This window comes from Phacochoerus africanus, unplaced genomic scaffold, assembly GCF_016906955.1.
Source record: "Phacochoerus africanus isolate WHEZ1 unplaced genomic scaffold, ROS_Pafr_v1 Scaffold_5, whole genome shotgun sequence".
In the NCBI taxonomy this organism is placed as follows: domain Eukaryota; kingdom Metazoa; phylum Chordata; class Mammalia; order Artiodactyla; family Suidae; genus Phacochoerus; species Phacochoerus africanus.
In genome coordinates this window covers 244,194-262,745 of record NW_025927421.1, presented here as the reverse complement: position 1 = coordinate 262,745, position 18,552 = coordinate 244,194, and the positions used below count along the sequence as shown (strand labels likewise).

Sequence of the window (18,552 nt, the reverse complement as noted above, 5' to 3'; positions counted from 1 at the left end):
TTGGAATTCTTGAGCCCCACATGATGTTTTTAAGATTCATCTCTATGTGTCTGAAGTGGCTGTGGTTCATCCGTTTCTTTGTTGCCCAGTATGGCCTTGTATGAATGTACATGTCTTACCCCTTCATTCTTCTGAGATGTGTGTTTGGGCTGTTTCCAGTTGGGGGCTACTGTGGACACATTTTTGGCAGGGAGTTTTTCTCTCCTGCTATCCAAGGAGAGTGAGGGCCAAGGAGGGAGGGACTCAGAGGAGAGGCAGTCAGGCCTGACCCCAGGGCTTAAAAGGCAGGTGGACCTCCCCATTTCCCAGCAGTCTTTGCACCAAGCCCAGCAAGGCCACAAATACAGCCAGCAAAATAGATGAGTTTTCAAGGTTTTATTGTAAAATAGAGCTTAAGTCACAGGGAGTGGGAAACTTTCCACTCGACATATACAACATATGTTCACTGAGCACCTGCTGAGGGCCATGCCAAGTGCATGGCCCTGTGGGGACCTGAGACATGGGGGGTGGGCGTGGGGTCATAAGTCACACTCCCTGCTCTTAGGGGCTTGCAGGAAGATGGGGAGAGATAGAGGCATGACACTTTCCAGACAAGTCTCAGAGTGCTAGAAATGCTAAAATGGTCAAGGAATGATTCTTTCCTCCCAGGAGGTCAGGAGAAGCCACATTGGTGCTGTGCCTTGGGAGCTGGGGGTCTCTGGATGGAAGAGTGGGGGAGAGGACAGCACTACTGGCAGCTACAAGAAGTCTGGAGTGGAGAAGATGCTCACGGCCCGGGCAAGGAAGTCTAGACTTCCAGCAACATTTCAGAAAGAAAAAAAAAAACCAACAAAACAGGAGATCAACCTAAAGTCCTCCAACTTTTCATTTTTGCAGATTAGGGCATCACAAAATAAGCCAGAAAAAAGGGAAAGCTACCTCTTCCTGTTACTATCATTTTCTAAACTCAGGAATATCTTAATCTATCACCCTCTTCCAGAAAGGACATCATCTCCAAATAAAGAACTCTATTTTAAAGTTGGATTAATTAAAAAAATATTAGGAAATCCTTATCTTCCATTTTGCCACAGACCCTAAAAATCTTGCCAATGAAGCAGCATGGTTTGCATGAGGAGGAATGGTAGCTCCTTGGGGGCAGGTCAGCCTGAGGGATCTGGAGCCTGGAAGGTGGAGTGAGGGAGGAGGAAGGGCTGGGGAGAGGATAGCAGAGGGGGTCCAGGCTGGCCACGGGGCCTGGGCTTTACCATGAAGGCACAGGAGACACTGGGGGCTCTGAGCAGGGCTGTGGTTCCATTTGTACTTTAGATAGACCTCTGTGGAGGCAGCATGGAGGCTGGGTGAGTGGAGGAGGCTGAAGTCAGAGTCCTTCCCAGGGCCTTGTATCCCCTCCTGAGAGTTCTGGGTCAAGGACCTGGGGAACAGGGCAGGGAGGCTGCGCAGCATCACTGGTCCTGCTGGAAGTAGAACTTGGTGACCTTGACGGCTGCTTTGGGCGTGTTGGTGAGGCCGACAGGCTGGTCTGCCTCCAGTGCAGTGCAGAGGAACCAGCCAGGACAGGCGGCTGACTCAAAGCTGGTGGTGGGGCCACTGTCGGAGCGGATGAAGGTGAAGCGCTTGTCCTGCTCGCTGTTCTTTCTCAGGTCTGTGATGTTAACTGGCTGCAGGACAAGGGGGAGCAGGTGAGGGTGGAGGAGCTGAGGGGCCCTTGCATCCCATGCCCCCAGAACATGGACCTCTGGCTGCCCAGTGCTGGAGGAACGGTGGCCTAGAGCCTCTGCAGGACACCATGAACCCCGGGTCACTTAGGACAGCTGTGACACAAAGAGACTGCCTTGGTCTCATAGATTTGGTCTTCTTGATTTGAAGAAGTCTGGCCCCTCCAACCCTGGGTCAGTACATTTGGCAAATACATAGCACTATCAGCAGAGGGCAAGGCCAGTGGAGGCTGGACCCTGTTGTGTCTGCATGTCTGAGAAGCTGGGAAGGGTGTTGAGTCCATGTGACGTGTTACACACCATAACCTGGTCATTCCTAGTCCACACAGAGCAGGCAGGGACTCTCCAAAAATGTGCCTATCCACTAGTGGACGTAAGGGAAAAGGCCACAGTCATGGCCACTCACATTTGGGTTAAGATTTTGTCCAACAATATCCTGATACAAAGCCGTCCTTTCCCAGGGCTGGCAGCCCATGCCCGGGTCCAAGGAAGACATGGCCTGGGATGGGATGTGAACTATGGGTTTGAGTAGATATGTGTTGGAGAAGAAAAGTCCTGAAGGTTGGCTTTAATGGAAGAGGGCAAGTCCAAGTGGGCTGGGGGCCTTTGAACAAGGGGGTGGCATTGAGAGATTGAGGTCCCCAAAGGAACCATGTTCACACTCCGGTAGTCCCCTCTCTCACTGAGTCTAGACTTAGTCACGTGACTGGCTTTGGCCAATGAGACATCAGCAGTGTGATGCAGGCAGAAGTTTAATAAGCACTTGCCCGTTGAGGTTTGTCTTTTTGGAGTGGTCACTCTTGGAAGCCAGCAGCCGTGTTGTAAGGAAGTTCAAGCTGACACTTGAACTTCCAAGGGAAGAGAACCTGGAGGATGAGACCCAGCAACAGCCAAGTCCTCTGCTGAATGTGGCTGCAGGAGGCACCCCATCTACACCATGTAACACAGAACTTCCCATCTGATTCTGGTCAACCTACAGAATCGTGAGCACATTGTGGTCGTTTTAGCCACACGGTTTGGAATGGTTGTTACCTGAAGCAGGTCCTTACCTCCAGCTGGAGCTTGATCTCATCACCAGACTTGACACAGGACAGGCACAGCTTCCCTCCATGGATCCCCAGGAACACAAAATGAGGCTCAACAGGCACCACATCTATCTTCTCTGGGGAAGGACAAGGGGGCAACTTCAGATTGTTGAGAAGAGGAGGCAGAGATGGTGAAGAGAGAGCAACCTGGACTCTCCATGAAGTTTTTTTCCTATCCCCCTAAAACCCCAAAGTCCGAGGGATAGCAAGGCCCCGTCTTCCTGGTCTGCATCTAAACAGAAGGTCCAACCAAGCACTCCATATAGCTACTCCTCAAGGACCAATGAACCTAGATGCTGCTCCAGGTAATTTCTTCCTTTCCTGTCAACAGGTGTGCTGCTCATGCATTGGGAAAACAGCACAAATTATCATGAGTGGGGCCGCAGGGCTTGGTCCACAGAAACTGGGGTGACTTTGAACCCATCTCTTCCCCGCAGTGTTCTCCGTGCCCTCATGGGAGAGTGAAAACCTCAGCCTCGCTGTGCTGTAGAATCCTCCTTAGGAGAGTTATCAGAAGGACAGGTGGGGTCTAACACCCTTTGAGGGAGGTGGGCAGAGTCCAGGGGGATGGGGATAAAGCCATTCTACAAAACCAAGCCAGGCAATGGGGCCATTGAAAACATCCTGGAAGGCTAGGGCTGAAAGAACCCCACATCCAATTTCCCTTCTTTTCCTTAGGGGAAAACTAAAGAATGGAGTGGATGAACCTTGTCCAAGTTCATCCAGCTGGGCATGGATCCAGAGCTTGACTAAATGCGGTGTTAAGGGACATAATTTATGGTGTGTTACTTTTGAGTGGGAATTAGAGTTTGAACACACAGGAACACAGGGGCTTCTTGGGTGAGGGAGGAAAGAAAAGGCTGATTTTGCCCTCTGGGTCCTGCCCCTCTCAGCTATGGCCATGAGACCATGGTGCCTGTAGGTGGTGGTGCCCAAGGATACAAGAAGTGTCCTTCAGTGGCCAGGCCTCTCCAGCCTCAAACTCAGCCACAAAGAACCAACAGGGATTAGGGCATGGCACCTAAATTCCCCAGGGTCAGTGCACAGTGCTGCAAAGTGGCCCAGTGCCCACGTGGCATCAGCCTTCCTGGTAGCCACTCACCTTCCAGTTTAGTATTTGGTCCTTGCAAGTATCCAGCAACTAATTGGTTATTCCTCAGGTAGAAAGTCTTCTGGTTGACATCCCAGATTCTGAAAGGCAGAAGGAGCCAGCTGTAGTGGATAGCCACTGTATGCCCAGCCCCACATTCATCCCTTTCCGGTGTTCCCCAGAGTTCCCCAAATCTGCGTCCAACTTTCTGCTAGAGTGTGGAATGGAATACACCCAAGCATGGATATGGAGTCCGAGGTTGACGCTGGCTCAACTCCTACAGCTGGTGAGCCATGATCCCGCCTTGCATGTTTCTCCTCGCCTTGCTCCTCATTCTCAGATTCCCAGGGCAGACCTCTTCTACTTTAATAAAGCAGATTCTAGAGAAGCACCATCCACAGAACTTCCTGGGTGCAGAGATGTTCTGTGTCTGCCCTGTCCAATATGGAGGCCACCAGCCACAGGTGGCTGTAGAGTTCTTAAAACGCGGTACAACTGAGGATCGAGTCTTCAATATTCTTCTGTTTTTTTTTTTTTTTGGTCTTTTTGCCTTTTCTAGGGCCGCTCCCACAGCACATGGAGGTTCCCAGGCTAGGGGTCTAATCAGAGCTGTAGCCGCTGGCCTACCCCAGAGCCACAGCAACACGGGATCCGACCCACGTCTGCAACCTGTACCACAGCTCACGGCAACGCAGGATCCTTAACCCACTGAGCAAGGCCAGGGATTGAACCCGCAACCTCATGGTTCCTAGTCAGATTAGTTAACCACTGAGCCATGATGGGAACTCCCTCTTTTGTTTTTCTAAATTTAAATTTAAAGAGTCATTTGAGATTTGAGGACTCCACAATACAGAGTTAGAAGTTTCAAGGGTCAGAGCCTCTTGGAGCTAACTTGCTGCAATCCTTAGACCGTGAAGGTCTGTCCACAGAGCCTGTCCGCCATCAGCCAGTGTCTTCCTCTGGGTCTGGCAGGGGTCACTGTCCCCAGGCATAAGCCAGCTCCCCCTCCAGCTCACCCCATGGCTTGTTTCTGGCTCTCAGTCTTTTCTTCTTGGGGAAGAGCCCATTTCAGGTGAGAGCAGGGCTGGCAGCTGTGATAGGTGATAAACTGAGCCTCAGCCAGGATGTGGACCCTCTGTGCCCTGATGCCCATCAACATGACCTTGGGCCTTTTCTCCTGACCTCTGAAAGGGGTCTAACAACACCCACCTCAGCAGGTGGCTTTGAGGTGCCTGTGAGCTTTGTGAAAGGAGGTCAGGCAAATGTAATGTTCTTTGCTCAAGTAAGCATTTGACCTTCCGTGACTCTTCTTTGTTCCTGGATGTGTTTAATCCCGTCCAAGGGAATTAAACATCCCTAAAAAGCTAGAAGCTTCTAGGAGCATCTTAGAAAGAGGCAGAGGCAACCTCCGTGCGGCATAGTTCCCACGTCTGGGAAGGGTAGGGAGTTTTCTGCAACACAAATCCTGGGATATGTCCGCCCAGAGGCCCCATTGAGACAGCACTCTGTTTTTATCAGCATCACAGCCTCCTATTTTTACAGCGAGGATGATGACATCTCACACAGTCCTGGACCCAACTTTTAAAGAGACGGTAGTGGTTTTCAGGCGCTTTACTGCTCACAAACTACGGTCACACTGTTATCCTTTGACCTTCACTACCACCCTGTAAGGCAGGCACATCAGCACTAACCCCATGTCACAGATGGGGAAACTGAGGCTCCTGGGGAGCTGGATCCTCCAATGTGTCAACACCGACAAGCAGTTGTTCACAATCAGTCTAGAACTCTGGGCAGTGCCCTTCTCACGGCACCACTCTCTGCTTCTTTGCCGGGCATGCTCTGCCAGGCTCAAACCCCAGGATGGCTCCTGACCACGTGTCTGTCACTCACTAGGTGGCCAGACTCTCTGGGAAAGTAAACCGGGGCTTCAGCCAAGCTTTGCACATCTGGGCTATTTTGAAATACCAGCCCTGAGGACCAGGGATGAAGCAGCCCCTTAACTCAAATTTCAAATACTTTTCTAGCCCAGACCCAGTTTTCAGGCCCCACAGAACCTGGCAGCCCCAGACAACTGTGGCCCGTCTCCACGTCCCATCTGTCCAGCCCCAACTCCTTGGGGGGCAGCCTTACCTGAAGGCTTGCATCCTGCAAGGTCTCTTTCCCAAGGGGTGGCAGGCAGTCTCTGAGTGGAACAGGAAAAGGAGGAAAGAGATTAGGTAACTGCGCAGATACCTGCTAACTTCCATCTTGTGACCATGCAACAACGGGACACTGCCATTTCGGACCCGGAGGAGCGGCTTATAAAGAAAATAGTCACTCACCAGTCCAGGCTGTTGCACCCTGTCCCCCTGTGAGAAGCGGAAACGCCCTCACATTTCCAAAAAAGAGAAACCTTGCTGTTGTCACTTTCAACCCTGCCGAGTGTCGCAATAGGATGTTGTAACCCCTTCCCTCCCCTTTTCCTCTATGCAATTTCCCCAAAATTGAGATTTCTGTTTCCCCTTCACCAAGTTCCTGGGAAGAAGAGCTCAATGAAAACCAAACCAAACCCCCTTATCTGCCCCCCAGGTATTCTGAGACATTTAAAAAGCAGATTTGAATAGAAATGCCTCTCTTTCTTAATAAGCCAAGTGGCGGAGCACCCAGCTCATGTGACAGGCTCAGGCCACTTTGTGTTCACTGAAGAAGGGCCAGCCTCACCGGACTCTGGACCTGGGGCTGGAAAATGCTCTGTCAAGGACCAGATAGTAAACATTTTAGGATTTGTGGGGCCATTCGTCACCATGACGCAACCTGGCTATTATAGCTTCTAAGCAGCCGTGGACAATCTGTAACCCAACGAGTGAATTGTGTTCCAATACAACTTTATTTACAAAAACAGGTGGTGGCCAGATGGGGCCTGGAGGTTTCTGACTCCTGCTCTGGAGTAAACTTCCTGAGGGGGCTTCAAAACCAATGCTCATCTTGTTCTTGACATCTTGGAAGATACAGTCTTGGGGAAATGGGGTGAACTCAGCCCTGGGACAGAAATAAATCCAAAATCTAGCTCTACTAGGTGCTGTGTGACCTGAAGCAAGTCTCTTACTTTGGCCTCTGCTTCTCCCTCCTTATGCTCAGAATGAGGTTGATTATGCTATCCTCATAGGTACAGGGAGAGAAGGAAGAAAGGAAGGAAGGAAAGAAAGATGGAAGGAAGTGAGGGAGGGAGGGAGGAAGACGGGTTGGAAGCTAAGATTTCTGGCTCCTAGTGGGCACTGAGAAACAGTAACTTCTCTGCTCCCTACAAAAGGTAAGTCTATTCCTATTTATGGACAGAAAAGACTTGAAGTGGATCCTACACAATCTCTGGTAGGAGGATGTAACATGAGTGCAGAAGCGTAGACTGTAGTGTTTGAGACCTGGCTGAGCCCTCAGCATCATCCAACCTCCATCAGTCAAGTCTTCTGAAGAAGACCCAGAAAGGCCCAGAGAGGGGAGGGCATCTGCCCCAGGTCACACAGCTCATCCATGTCAAAGGTACAGCCAGAAATTCAGGTCCCCTGAGTCCCATCCTCTTCTAGGAGCAGACCTTTAGGGGTCTGACTTTATTGCCAGCCTGCCAATCAGAGGCTGTGTCCAAACGAGGATTGAAAACTTTCAAAGCAGAAGACTACACGGTGTATTGGAAAGTTGCTGAGAGAGTAGATCTCACTACAAGCTAAAAAAAAAAAATTAGAAAAAGGTATAGTTACATATGCTGCTGGGCAAATCATTATGCTGTACATCTGAAACTCACATAAACTCATATGTCAGTTATACCTCTATAAAAACATTTCTTTTAAAGATGAAGTTTGTAAATGAATGTCTCATGTCTTTTTTAACAATTCAATGTATTTTATTATATTCAATGAACGGTGATGGTTGTTCAACCATCATCACAGCCAAATTTTAAAACATTTCCTACCCTAACCTCCCGTCCGGTCCACTCCTCCCTCTCCCGCAAAAAGCTCCTCTTTCAGAGCAGCTGGAGCCTTTCTGCAAAAATTTTATCACCTCCCTAAGTGAGTCAAAACAGCACGCAGGCACATTCCTTGCTCTTTTTTCACCAACCATGAGACCTTGAGGGATCCTAGTCACCTTTGAAATGTGTGCAAGAAATAAGGTCTACTTTTAGGAGGGGGGATGGGGGGGTTGTTTGGTTTTGTTTGTTTGTGTGGAGTCTGGCTGAAGGAGATGATGCATATGAACCTGCTGGGTTATTGGCCACTTCCAGTATTTTGCTGAATTGGGGTTTACAGTTTCTGGTACACTTATGAGTCACCAGGTCCCTAACTTGGTTATTATACCTGCTGTAAGGGAAGGCAACTAGCTCCTCACTGGGATAAGTTCTCACCTCCTTGTCTTTCTTAGGCTAATTCTGAAGTCCTTCTCCTTTGTTAATTCAGCATCCTTAAAAATTGTGCTTGAAGTTCCCGTTGTGGCTCAGCTGTAACCAACCCGACTAGTATCTATCTGTAAGGATGCAGGTTTGATCCCTGGCCTCTTTCAGAGGGTTAAGGATCCAGCATTGCCATGAGCTGTGGTGTAGATCACAGACATGGCTCGGATCCCAAGTTGCTGTGGCTGTGGTGTAGGCTGGCAGCTGCAGCTCCAGTTTGACCCCTAGCCTAGGAACCTCCATATGCCATGGATGTGGTCCTTAAAAAAATATATTGTTGGTAAAGATTAAAGGGCACTGACTTGCTCAGGTGAGACAGAGGGCACCATCCTGGCTGTGGGGCCTGGGTAGATGGTCCTCTCTGTTCCCAACACAAATTCAAAGAGACAGTTTTCTCCTTGAGAGCAGAAGCCCTGGATCCCCATCTCCCCACCCACCCCCATATCCTACACCTGTGCCCTTTCTCTTTGTGTCCCCAAAAGTGTCCCAGCAGGCCTTTCTGGGCGTAGGCGCAGGAGTCCCTGCGGACAGTCTCTGGGACCAAGCCTACCTGGCTGCATCCTCCAACCTCACTAAGAGCTGGGCCACCCAGGCAATGTGCCAGAACTCTCTGGGTCTCAGTTTCATCAGCCATTTGATGGGCTGATGGATTGCTACGAGGATGGTGACACTGCACACGTGGTACTGATCCCAGACCTTCACTCTAAGAACTGCCCAAATAATTGGGAGCCATCAAATCTGCTCCATCACTCCAGGTAAATTGGGTGGGGTCAGTCACAAGGCCTAGTCCCCCAGCCAACCTGCCCTGCAAGCCTGCTTGACTTCAAAAGGAGAGGCTTTCACTCCTGGGGTGCCGGGGAGGATGTGAGTGAGTGGGGAGGCCCTTTCCTCATGTGTCTGGCCACAATCCCACCCCTGGTTCTGTCTCATCGAAGTTGTCTGTGTCCCTGTGACTCCTGCCCACCCACGGGGTGCCTCTGACTAAACGTATGCTTGGCCCTTCACTCCACTTCCTGAATGAAGGTTCCTGACCACACCACCAGGAGGGCTCTGCCTCTCCAGTCAGCACACTGTGCTTTTCCCCCAGCCCCAGACCTCACAGCTGTACCTGCTGCCTTCCACGTGCTGAGCCCTGCCCTGCTAGACATCGGTGACGTGAGAAACGACTAAGACCCACTTAAAGGGAAACTGGACAGCCAGGCTGAATTCGTGTCCTAGGAGTAACGCGGGACAGGCTCTGTGGGGACCCCACAGTGAGCCTTCATCGTTGACGCCTCTACAGTGTTCAGTGCAGTCTGGCCATATAGGAAGCATTCAATAGAGGGAAGCTCTTTCTTAACTTCAGTTAATGGCATCTTTCGGTTCCTAGGATTTCCATTACTTCCCTTTTTTTGGGTATGGTTTCTAGTTCTCTGCCAAAAGTTTCAGTCTTGTCTTGTGAATCCCTGATCCTATTCTTCATTCATGGTTCTTTCTTTCAAAGGCTGTTCCTGTTGACGCCATTATTTGAATCCCCTGGGTCTCTTTCTAGTGCCTTTTTTTCCTCTGGTGCACAGACTGTCTGGCATATGCTAGATTACTTTGTTTTTTGTTTGTTTGTTTCTTTGGGGGGGCCACGTCTATGGCATATGGAAGTTTCCAGGCTAAGGGTCTAATCAGAGCTGCAACTGCTGACCTATGCCACGGGCACAACAATGCCAGACCCGAGCCTCGTTGCTTATTTACTCTGCAGCTTGCAGCGGCACTGGATCCTTAACCCACTGAGCAAGGGCAGGGTTCGAACCCACATCCTCATGGATATTAGTCGGATTCTTAGCCTGCTGAACCACAATGGGAATTCTGCCCAATAACTTTGTATTGACTGCTGGACACTATATAGCCAACAATGTGGGGGGCATCTAAGGCTCTGGATGACATTGTAGGTATCCAGAGACAGTTCGCTTCTGTTCCTGCTGGGCACTGAGGCCAGGGGCACTGGAGCCCCAGGCGACTTCGCCCAAACAGGGCTTGGAATGCTTCAGAACTGGGCTTTGGGAATGGTGAGGGCTTCTCCTTTTCTGTTCAATCCTAATGCTCCAAGGTCCCAGCCCAAACCTGGAGTGTTTACGGGGACCCTTCCTTCTCAGTGGCAGATAAAGTGCAAACTGTATCCTCCTCCGACCCCTGAGAACCATGAGCCTGCCCAAAGGAGTGATGGAAAATGTGAGCAGGAGCCAGAAAAGGAAGGAAATTTAATTCCACTCCAAGGAGCAGGGAATTTATCTAAAAGAAAATTGAATCAGACGGCGACATGGTCAGATTTGTTTTATTATGATCATCCTGGGGACAGGGGACAGGGGGATCAGACTTGGACTGAGCTTTGGGGTGACCGAACCCGAAAGGTCACATCAGGCATGACCCTGATCTCGGCAGTGGGTGTCGACTGCTGAATCTCCAAAAAGATTTCCCATGTAGAGCCTCTGCTCTCAGGTGTAAATACACCTTTCATGATACCCATGTTATGGAATGTGAAGTTGGAAAAAGATGGACTCTTGCTGCCTCCAACATCCTTCAGGGACAGGGAAACGTGACTGCTCTCTAGTCTTTTGGAAGAAAGAAATCATTCCCGCATTTCATAACTCCAGTCTCCCTCCTCCTCAGCCCAAGCGGCTCACCCCACAGGTTGCTGTCCCCTTGCCAAAAAACAATCTCAACAGCTAAATCCAGCTTATCAGGAAACTTGATGAATCTTGGCACAAATATTTTCAGCTGTGCCTCCTGGAAATGCATTTCTTGTCACTGAAGTACCTTTGGTAAACATTAAAGCTTCTGGCTTTGGTTGGACAGGTGTGCACCCTGTGTTGTAATAGCTTAATCTCGTATTTAGAATCTTCAGCCAATTCTTGAATGCTTGAGTATCACAGTGCATACAACACAAGACAGGCAATGCCATTGTCTAAACTTTGTCAATTTTTTACTAAGATAATGGCACAAAGACTCCAGTTACTCTCTCCAAGGGATGAGTTAATATATTAATACAAAGAGGGGGAAAAAACAAAAATACAAGCTCCCATAGTATAATCTGCTGTTTTCTCTTTTTTTCACCTACCCAGCCCTGCCAGATAGCCAAGTCAGTTTTAACTAAATCCTGCAGTTTATCAGAAGCTCCCTAAAAGAGAAGGTCAGGTTCAGAGACAGGAGTTCTCAGCATCTCTGCCCATTGACCTGGCTGATGAAGTTCAGGAGATTGTGTATAAAGTCAACCATGAGTGACTGCTTCTCAGAAGCTTGCTATCCTCCCAAGTTTAAATGATAAACTTACTATGAATCCTTTCTGAGGTTTGGTGTTTTCCAAGATGGTCTTTGTCCCAGCGGTTGCTATGTTGGATATGGAACTGCATGGAAAGTCATTATTTATCTAGTGATCTTGTGTTTTCTGAGGTGCATGTTTGCTCTTGCCTTCTGGGCTTTGATGATTAGCTTTGTGGCAGTTTCTCTGCAGGCAGGAGGAGATGGGGAGGAATAAGAACTTGGGGGAGGCAACAAAAGTTCTTGCCTGCAGTGTTTTGGTCTCTGTGTTCTACTTTTTTTTTTTTTTTAACGAACAAGGCATGGCATTTGGAATCAGAAGAACATTTGCTTGTTTGGATTTTTCTGGGGGTGGGTTGGCTGTGCCCACGACACGTGGCAGTTTCCAGGCCAGGGACTGAACCCGAGCCACAGTGACAATGCTGGATCCTAACCTACTGAGCCACCAGAGAACACCCGTGTCCTACTTTTCCATACAGATATTATTTATTCCTCATAATACCTGTGCAAAGCAAGTATATTCACACCCACTTCTCTTGAGATGGGGATATACTTATAATCAAGGTTCAGAAGGATTAAATCACTTTCCCTAGATCCTGGCTAAGTCAGGATTTGAACCCAGTTCTTGTATTCCTTCCCACATCGCAGTCCTGCCAGAGAGGCAGCTGACATTTTTTCCTTTCTGCTTTATTGCTCAGTTAACAGAAACAGGAATTATAATTGTTCTTATACTGTTCCTTTTGTTTTGAACTTACATCTTATAGAGCAAGGTTGGATTCCACAGTTGTTTGGAAATGTTAGGAGGTTTTCTACTAGTGAGGAAAGAATGATTCTAAAACCTTACATAGGTTAAAGAGAAACTGCTTTACCTGGTTATGGACCAGGGTGGCCAGTTGCCTGGTTTTTCCAAGATCCTCCTGGTTTTAGAACTAAAAGCCCTGCATCCTGGGAAACCCCTCAATCCCGGGAATCAGCCCTATCATGTGAACCCTTAAAAGGTGCCGGCACCATCTGGTGGCTAGTGCTGCAAATTGCAAGCATAATTCAATCGTCGTATCTTGCCAGATTAGCCTAGTCGCAGAGGTGTTGTCCATTGTATTAGATGGATAGACAGAAAAAACACACCAGGAGTTTCCATCTTGGCTTAGCGATAATGAATCCAACTAGTAACCATGAGGATGTGGGGTTGGATCCCTGGCCTTGGTCAGTGGGTTAAAGATCCAGCATTGCCATTAGCTGTGGTGTAGGTTGCAGATGTGGCCTGAATCCCATGTTGCCATGGCTGGCAGCTGTATCTCCAATTCGATTTGACCCCTATCCTGGGAATGGCCATATGCCATAGGTGTGGCCCTAAAAAGCCAAAAAAAAAAAAAAAAGAAAGAAAGAAAGAGAAAAGAAAAGAAAAGGAAAAGCATACCAGAAAAATGTAGTAAGTCTTCCACTCAAGAGAAGAGACTATAGCAGGTACAATATTGGTCAATCTCTCTCATTCTGATCAAGTTAACATTTATTTAAGCCATTCATATTTAATTTCCTCCAACTATGTAATCAAGATACTCTAGTAGCTCAAAATTACTATCAAACTTAGGTCAATAGAAAGGATCTACTTTTTCATTATCATTGTCTCCCCGTCCTCCTCCTCTTCCTCCTCCTTCCCTTCAGGTCAGCAGTGTAGAGAGGAAGCAGGTCCAGTGAGATAAATGCATTGTCCAAGGTAACACAGACTACACACAGGATGGCCCCATCTTCATCCTTGCCTCTGTCCTTACTTTCCCAGCTCTTCTGTCAAACCATGAATCTTTCTAGGTTTTATCTTCTCAGAGCCCTGTTCTCTGGTTGGTATCAGTGGTACCACCTATACTCCTGGTCTTAGATGGACAACGTGGTTCCTCTGCCAAGGAAACATGGTGTCTTCACTGTACTTACATGCACTTGTCTCCTCATCTCAATCCAATTCAAGTCACACACTTTATTTAGCACCTACTATGTGTCAGTTTAATATTTTGGATGAGACTTTTATAAGTATAGTGAAGCCTTCACATTATATCCCTGTCTTGTTCCTGTCTTCTTCTTCCTTTACACATTTGAAAGAGACATAAGACCACGGGCTAACAGTTTAACACACCCCACTGGAGACTGTTACACCCACTAGGGGAAGGGAGAAGGCTTGCTGCTCCTGGAATCACTGCTGTGGTTTACAAAGCATTTCTCCCTCCATGATCTCATTTGGTCTCTGTGCTCCTAGAGCCTATCCAGTGGTTTGGAGAGAGATTGCTATCAAGGCCAGCTCCTCCCCCTGTACTGGCTGTCTGGCCTTGGACAAATTACTTCACCTCGCTATGCTTGTTTCCTCTTCTGAAAAAGGTGAACCATAACAGTCCTTCCTCATATGATTATTGTGAGAATTAAATAAGACAAACCAAGTCAGTATTTCAGCAGAACGCCCAGCTTGTAGTTGCACTGTGGGAGTACTAGTTATTACTGTGCTACTGAAACCTCAAGTTTGCCAGCTTCCTCTTGACACTGAGGAATGTGAGACTCAGAAAGGAGAAATAGTTTACCCATTAGAGGCCAACTTAAAATTAGAAATTGGATCTTCAGACCACTAATCTTAAGATCTTTTCTCTGTTCCACACATATCTTTTTTTTTTTTTAATGTCTGCACCCACAGCATATGGAAGTTCCCCAGCCAGAGACCAAATCTGAGCTGCAGCTGCAGCACCAGCAGATCCTTAACCCATTACATGAGGTGAGGATCGAGCTCCCTCCTCCACAGCAACCCGAGTCACTGCAGACAGATTCTTAACCCGCTGAGCCACAGCAGCAACTCCCCCCATGTCTTAACCAGAGGCTGCAAACCAGTGGCTCCTAGATTGAATATTTGGTGTGCTCACGTTATTGTTTCACTTAACTAGAACACTACACATCACAAAATCATAATATCTGATTCTTTTAGAAACATGAGAGGTTCTGGCCACTGGGGCTTGCATGCCCATGGGGCAATCATCTGCTGGAAATGACACGTGACAGGCCCTAATTCTCCACAGTCTCTACCCTTCCCTATTACCCCTCAGATCTATGGCTGAGTGCCAGATTCTTATAGTATTTCTCATGGAGCTCAAGCTGTTCTTTCTCACTTTTTACAGAAACATCTCACCAACTTCCAAGTCTCTATCAACAGTAGGAAATGACCGATGGACTCCGAGGTCGCCATGATTTTTCTCACTGCAGGCATGCTTCCTCTGTTCACCTGCTTCCCCAGCACGCACCAGCTTGCAGCCCCTGCCTCCAAACATCTGCATGTTCTCCCCATGGATGCCGTTGCCTGCACACTGGCCTGCACCAGACAGGCCCAGTACTCCATGCCCTTGACACTTCCCTTGAAGGCTGCTCTTCAAGAGTCTGAAAGTATTTAGTAAATACTTTTCATTACCATTTTTCAGGTGGAATAATAGGAGTGGAAGGAGCTTACCTAAAGCTATGAGGAGGGCCTGGTAGAATACAGGTTCTTCCTAGCTCTTCCAGCTTCTGGCTCTAGACTGAGTGGTGGCACAGGAAGGAAGAATAGCCAGGCCACTTCTGTGCTACTCTTCCCGGGAGAGCTGCCCCCTCCTTCCTGATGACCTGTGGAGGGGAGAGGAGGAGCCCCAGCCTGCCCTCCCACATACCCATGCAGGGCTGGCCACCCCAAGGAGGTGGACAAGCCCAGCTTCTGGAAAGGTGACTCAGGCTAACAGAAGCCAAACTGGTTCTGATCTGCATAAAACTGGAAGTCACATGTGAGGAGCCAGATGAGTGGGGCTGGACATTTGTGCCCATCCAACGCCAACTATCTACGTGCAGTCATTCACCCATACGAGGTGGGTGGACTTAACCCTGGGCGCCAGGTACTTTTCCAGGCACAAAATGTCCCTGATGTGCTAATGGAGGAAGGGCAGACAAGAAACAAGTAAACAAACTAACTTCCTATGGCCATAAATGCCAGAGGGAAATAAAAAACATGAGGTTTTCAGAATTCCCTGGTGACACAGCAGGTTAAGGATCTGGTGTTGTCACTGCTGTGGCTCAGGCAGATCCCTGGCAGCGCGGGTTTGATCCCTGGATGGAGAACTTGCACATGCTGCAGGCAGGACCCAAAAAAGGGGGGTACCTAGAATGGGTGGATTTTAGGAAAAGTGGTCAGAGGAACCCTCCCTGAGGTGACATTTGAGCTGACACTTGAATGATTAAGGAAGGGGAAAAGTGTTCTGGGGGAGGACAAGCAAGCGTAAAGGCCCTTGGGAGGAATGATCATGGTTGGACTGAGGCCAGTATGGTTGGGGCATGGCTTGGGGGCAGCAGGGTACCCGTCCTCTCCTCAGTTACCCTGCAGCCGCATGCCCAGCTGCTGATGTGATGCTATGCTCGAGACCGGTTACCCTATTCCCATCTTCTCTGGAAGATTCTATGTTCTAGACCTCCTCCTTTAAAAAATTATTTTATTTTATTTTTAATTTAATTTAACTTTTATTTTATTTTATTTTATTTTCATCTTCTTAGGGCCACACCTGCAGCATATGGAAGTCCCCGGGCTAGGGGTTGAATTTGAGCTATAGCTGCCAGCATATGCCACAGCCACAGCAACATGGGATCCTTAATCCACTGAACGAGGCCAGGGATCAAACCTGCATCCTCATGGCGATTAGTCGGGTTCTGATCCTGTTGAGCCACATCAGGAACTCCTAGACACTCTCTTCCTCTTTGCCATTCAGAACTGACCTGCTCACTAGCTTCAAGCCCTGGGACCCTGCCATCTGGGAGCAGACAATTCAGGAATACTTAAAACCATCATCCAGGCTGGCACTGGATCCTCACAAGGCTTCGATCCCAGGTCTTGTCCCCAGATCTGCAGATACGTGACTCTGGGCATGTGTCCCTTCCCTTCTCCAGGCCACTTTCTGATAACTGCAAAGGGAGCAGCCCCACCCTGCCCCACCCTGCCCTGCCCCAGGTGAAGGGCTGGCAGAAAGAAGGGATGACTGGAAGACCACAAAAACCTTTATTTATTTATTTGGTTTTTAGGACTTCACCTGAGGCATATGGAGGTTCTCAGGCCAGGGGTTCAATCTGAGCTGTAGCTGCTGGCCTATGCCACAGCCACAGCAACGTGGGATCCAAGCTGTGTCTGCGACCTACACCACAGCTCACTGAAACATCGAATCCCTAACCCACTGAGCAAAGCCAGGGATTGAACCCCTTATCCTCATGGATACTAGTCAGATTCATTAATCACTGATCCACTATGGGGAACTCCCCCAAAATCTTTTTTTTTTTAAAAACTTTTTTACTATAGTTGATTTGCAATGTTCTGTCAATTTCTCTGTACAACAAAATGACTCAGTTATACATTTATATACATTCTATTTCTCTCATATTATTTGTACAGCAAAGTGACCCAGTTTATATATATGTATATGTGTATATACACACACACACATACATATACATATATATACACACACACACACATACATATATATATATATACATATATATATATATATATATATAAATATAAATTTTCTTTTTCTCATATTATCTTCAGGCAGATCCAGACAGATCCTCTAGACAGAAAATCAGTAAGGTCACAGAGAACCTAAATGATACAATAGAACACTTAGACTTGATATTTTCGCCAAGAGCTTTATAAACTCTGCCCTTTGCTGTAGGTGATGTCTCAGGGAGCAGATGATGGGGAGGCCAGCCTAGTGGCTGCCCCTGATCATGTCACCATCAAGCCTGTCATCTCTGGAGGGAAGGACAGGCCAGTCACTTGAGGAAGGGGTCGTCATTCAGGACCCTCTCCAGAGGGGTCTGGGAGGAGCAGTTCACTGTCCCCTAACCCTGTCTCTGTGTTCCAGGGCCCTGTGGCTCAGCGCCCCCCAGGGGGCCTCAAGTGGGGCTGGGAGTTGCAGGGTGCCAGATCCTGGCAGGGCTGATGCCCTGACCACAGGGACTTCCCATGGGGCCTCACTTCCTGCTCTCGACAGCCTGGCCTTGCCACCTAGAATGCCAAGGCCTCTGAGCCAGGGCTGGGAATTTTTGAAGCAGGTTTTGTAGAGAAACCTTGGTTAATGAATCAGGAACTCAGTTTTGTAAACCTGGAAAGTTGGGTCTCGGGGCAGCTGGGAAGGTGCTGGAGGATGCGAGCTCGGTCACTGTGGTGCGTGTCTGTTATTACAACAGTAGGGCTGCTCTGGGAGGTGGGCTCTGGTGCCCGGAGTTTCAGCTCCTGCCCAAACGACATCTATGTGATCCTGAGCGCCTCTGGAGAATAAGAATAAGACTGGAGCCCCTGTCAGGGGGGTGGCTGTGAGGTGGTGCTCAGAATACAAGAAGCACCATTTAAGGATTAGCTATATTGGAATTCCCTTTGTGGCTCAGCATTAACGAACCTGGTTAGTAGCCATTAGGACATGTGTTTGATCCCTAGCCTGGCTTAGTGGGTTAAGGATCCCGTGTTGCTATGGCTGTGGTGTAGGCTGGCAGCTGTAGCTCTGATTCGACCCGTAGCCTGGGAACCTCCACATGCCATGGGTGTGGCCCTAAAATTAAAAAAAAAATGTATTGGCTACATTCTTGCAGGGCGTGGGTCTGATGTCTCTCCTGGGGAGCCAGGGGCCCAGCAGAGATGGTAAACTGGGCTTCCAGGCAGGGCCAGGGGATGGCCTGTGGATCTGAGCACAGCCTGGCCTTCCCTGACATGGGCCACATCCAGGGTGGAAGGACCCTTTGTGGGCACCTCTAAGCCCCCAGGCCTGGCTCACCCTAGAGCTCTCCTCTGCAGGCCTTTCCGGCACACCTCCAAAGCTGCAAGGCTCTGAGGGACCACAGCCTGGCCTTGGGTACCCAGAGCCCCCAAGAAGCCTGGAGCTATATGTCCCAGAGGTTGGGGAGACTGGCAGTGGTGGGAAGAGC

General features: G+C 48.7%; 1 protein-coding gene across 2 annotated transcripts; it reads right to left on the bottom strand.

Moving 5' to 3' along the window:
* Positions 1-360: 360 nt before the first annotated feature.
* IL1RN (interleukin 1 receptor antagonist) lies at positions 361-15,315 on the bottom strand. Of its 2 annotated transcripts, XM_047766154.1 has the most exons (6): positions 15,068-15,315; positions 11,609-11,782; positions 6,021-6,072; positions 3,903-3,991; positions 2,765-2,877; positions 361-1,658 (listed from the first exon to the last, which is right to left on the bottom strand). In XM_047766154.1, exons 2-6 carry the CDS (start codon positions 11,685-11,687, stop codon positions 1,443-1,445), a joined length of 549 nt encoding a protein of 182 aa, XP_047622110.1. In that variant the 5' UTR covers positions 11,688-11,782; positions 15,068-15,315; the 3' UTR covers positions 361-1,442. The 2 variants fall into 2 exon arrangements, with proteins under 2 accessions (XP_047622110.1, XP_047622111.1); XM_047766155.1 differs by lacking the exon at positions 11,609-11,782 and having other exon boundaries at positions 15,068-15,292.
* Positions 15,316-18,552: the final 3,237 nt, after the last annotated feature.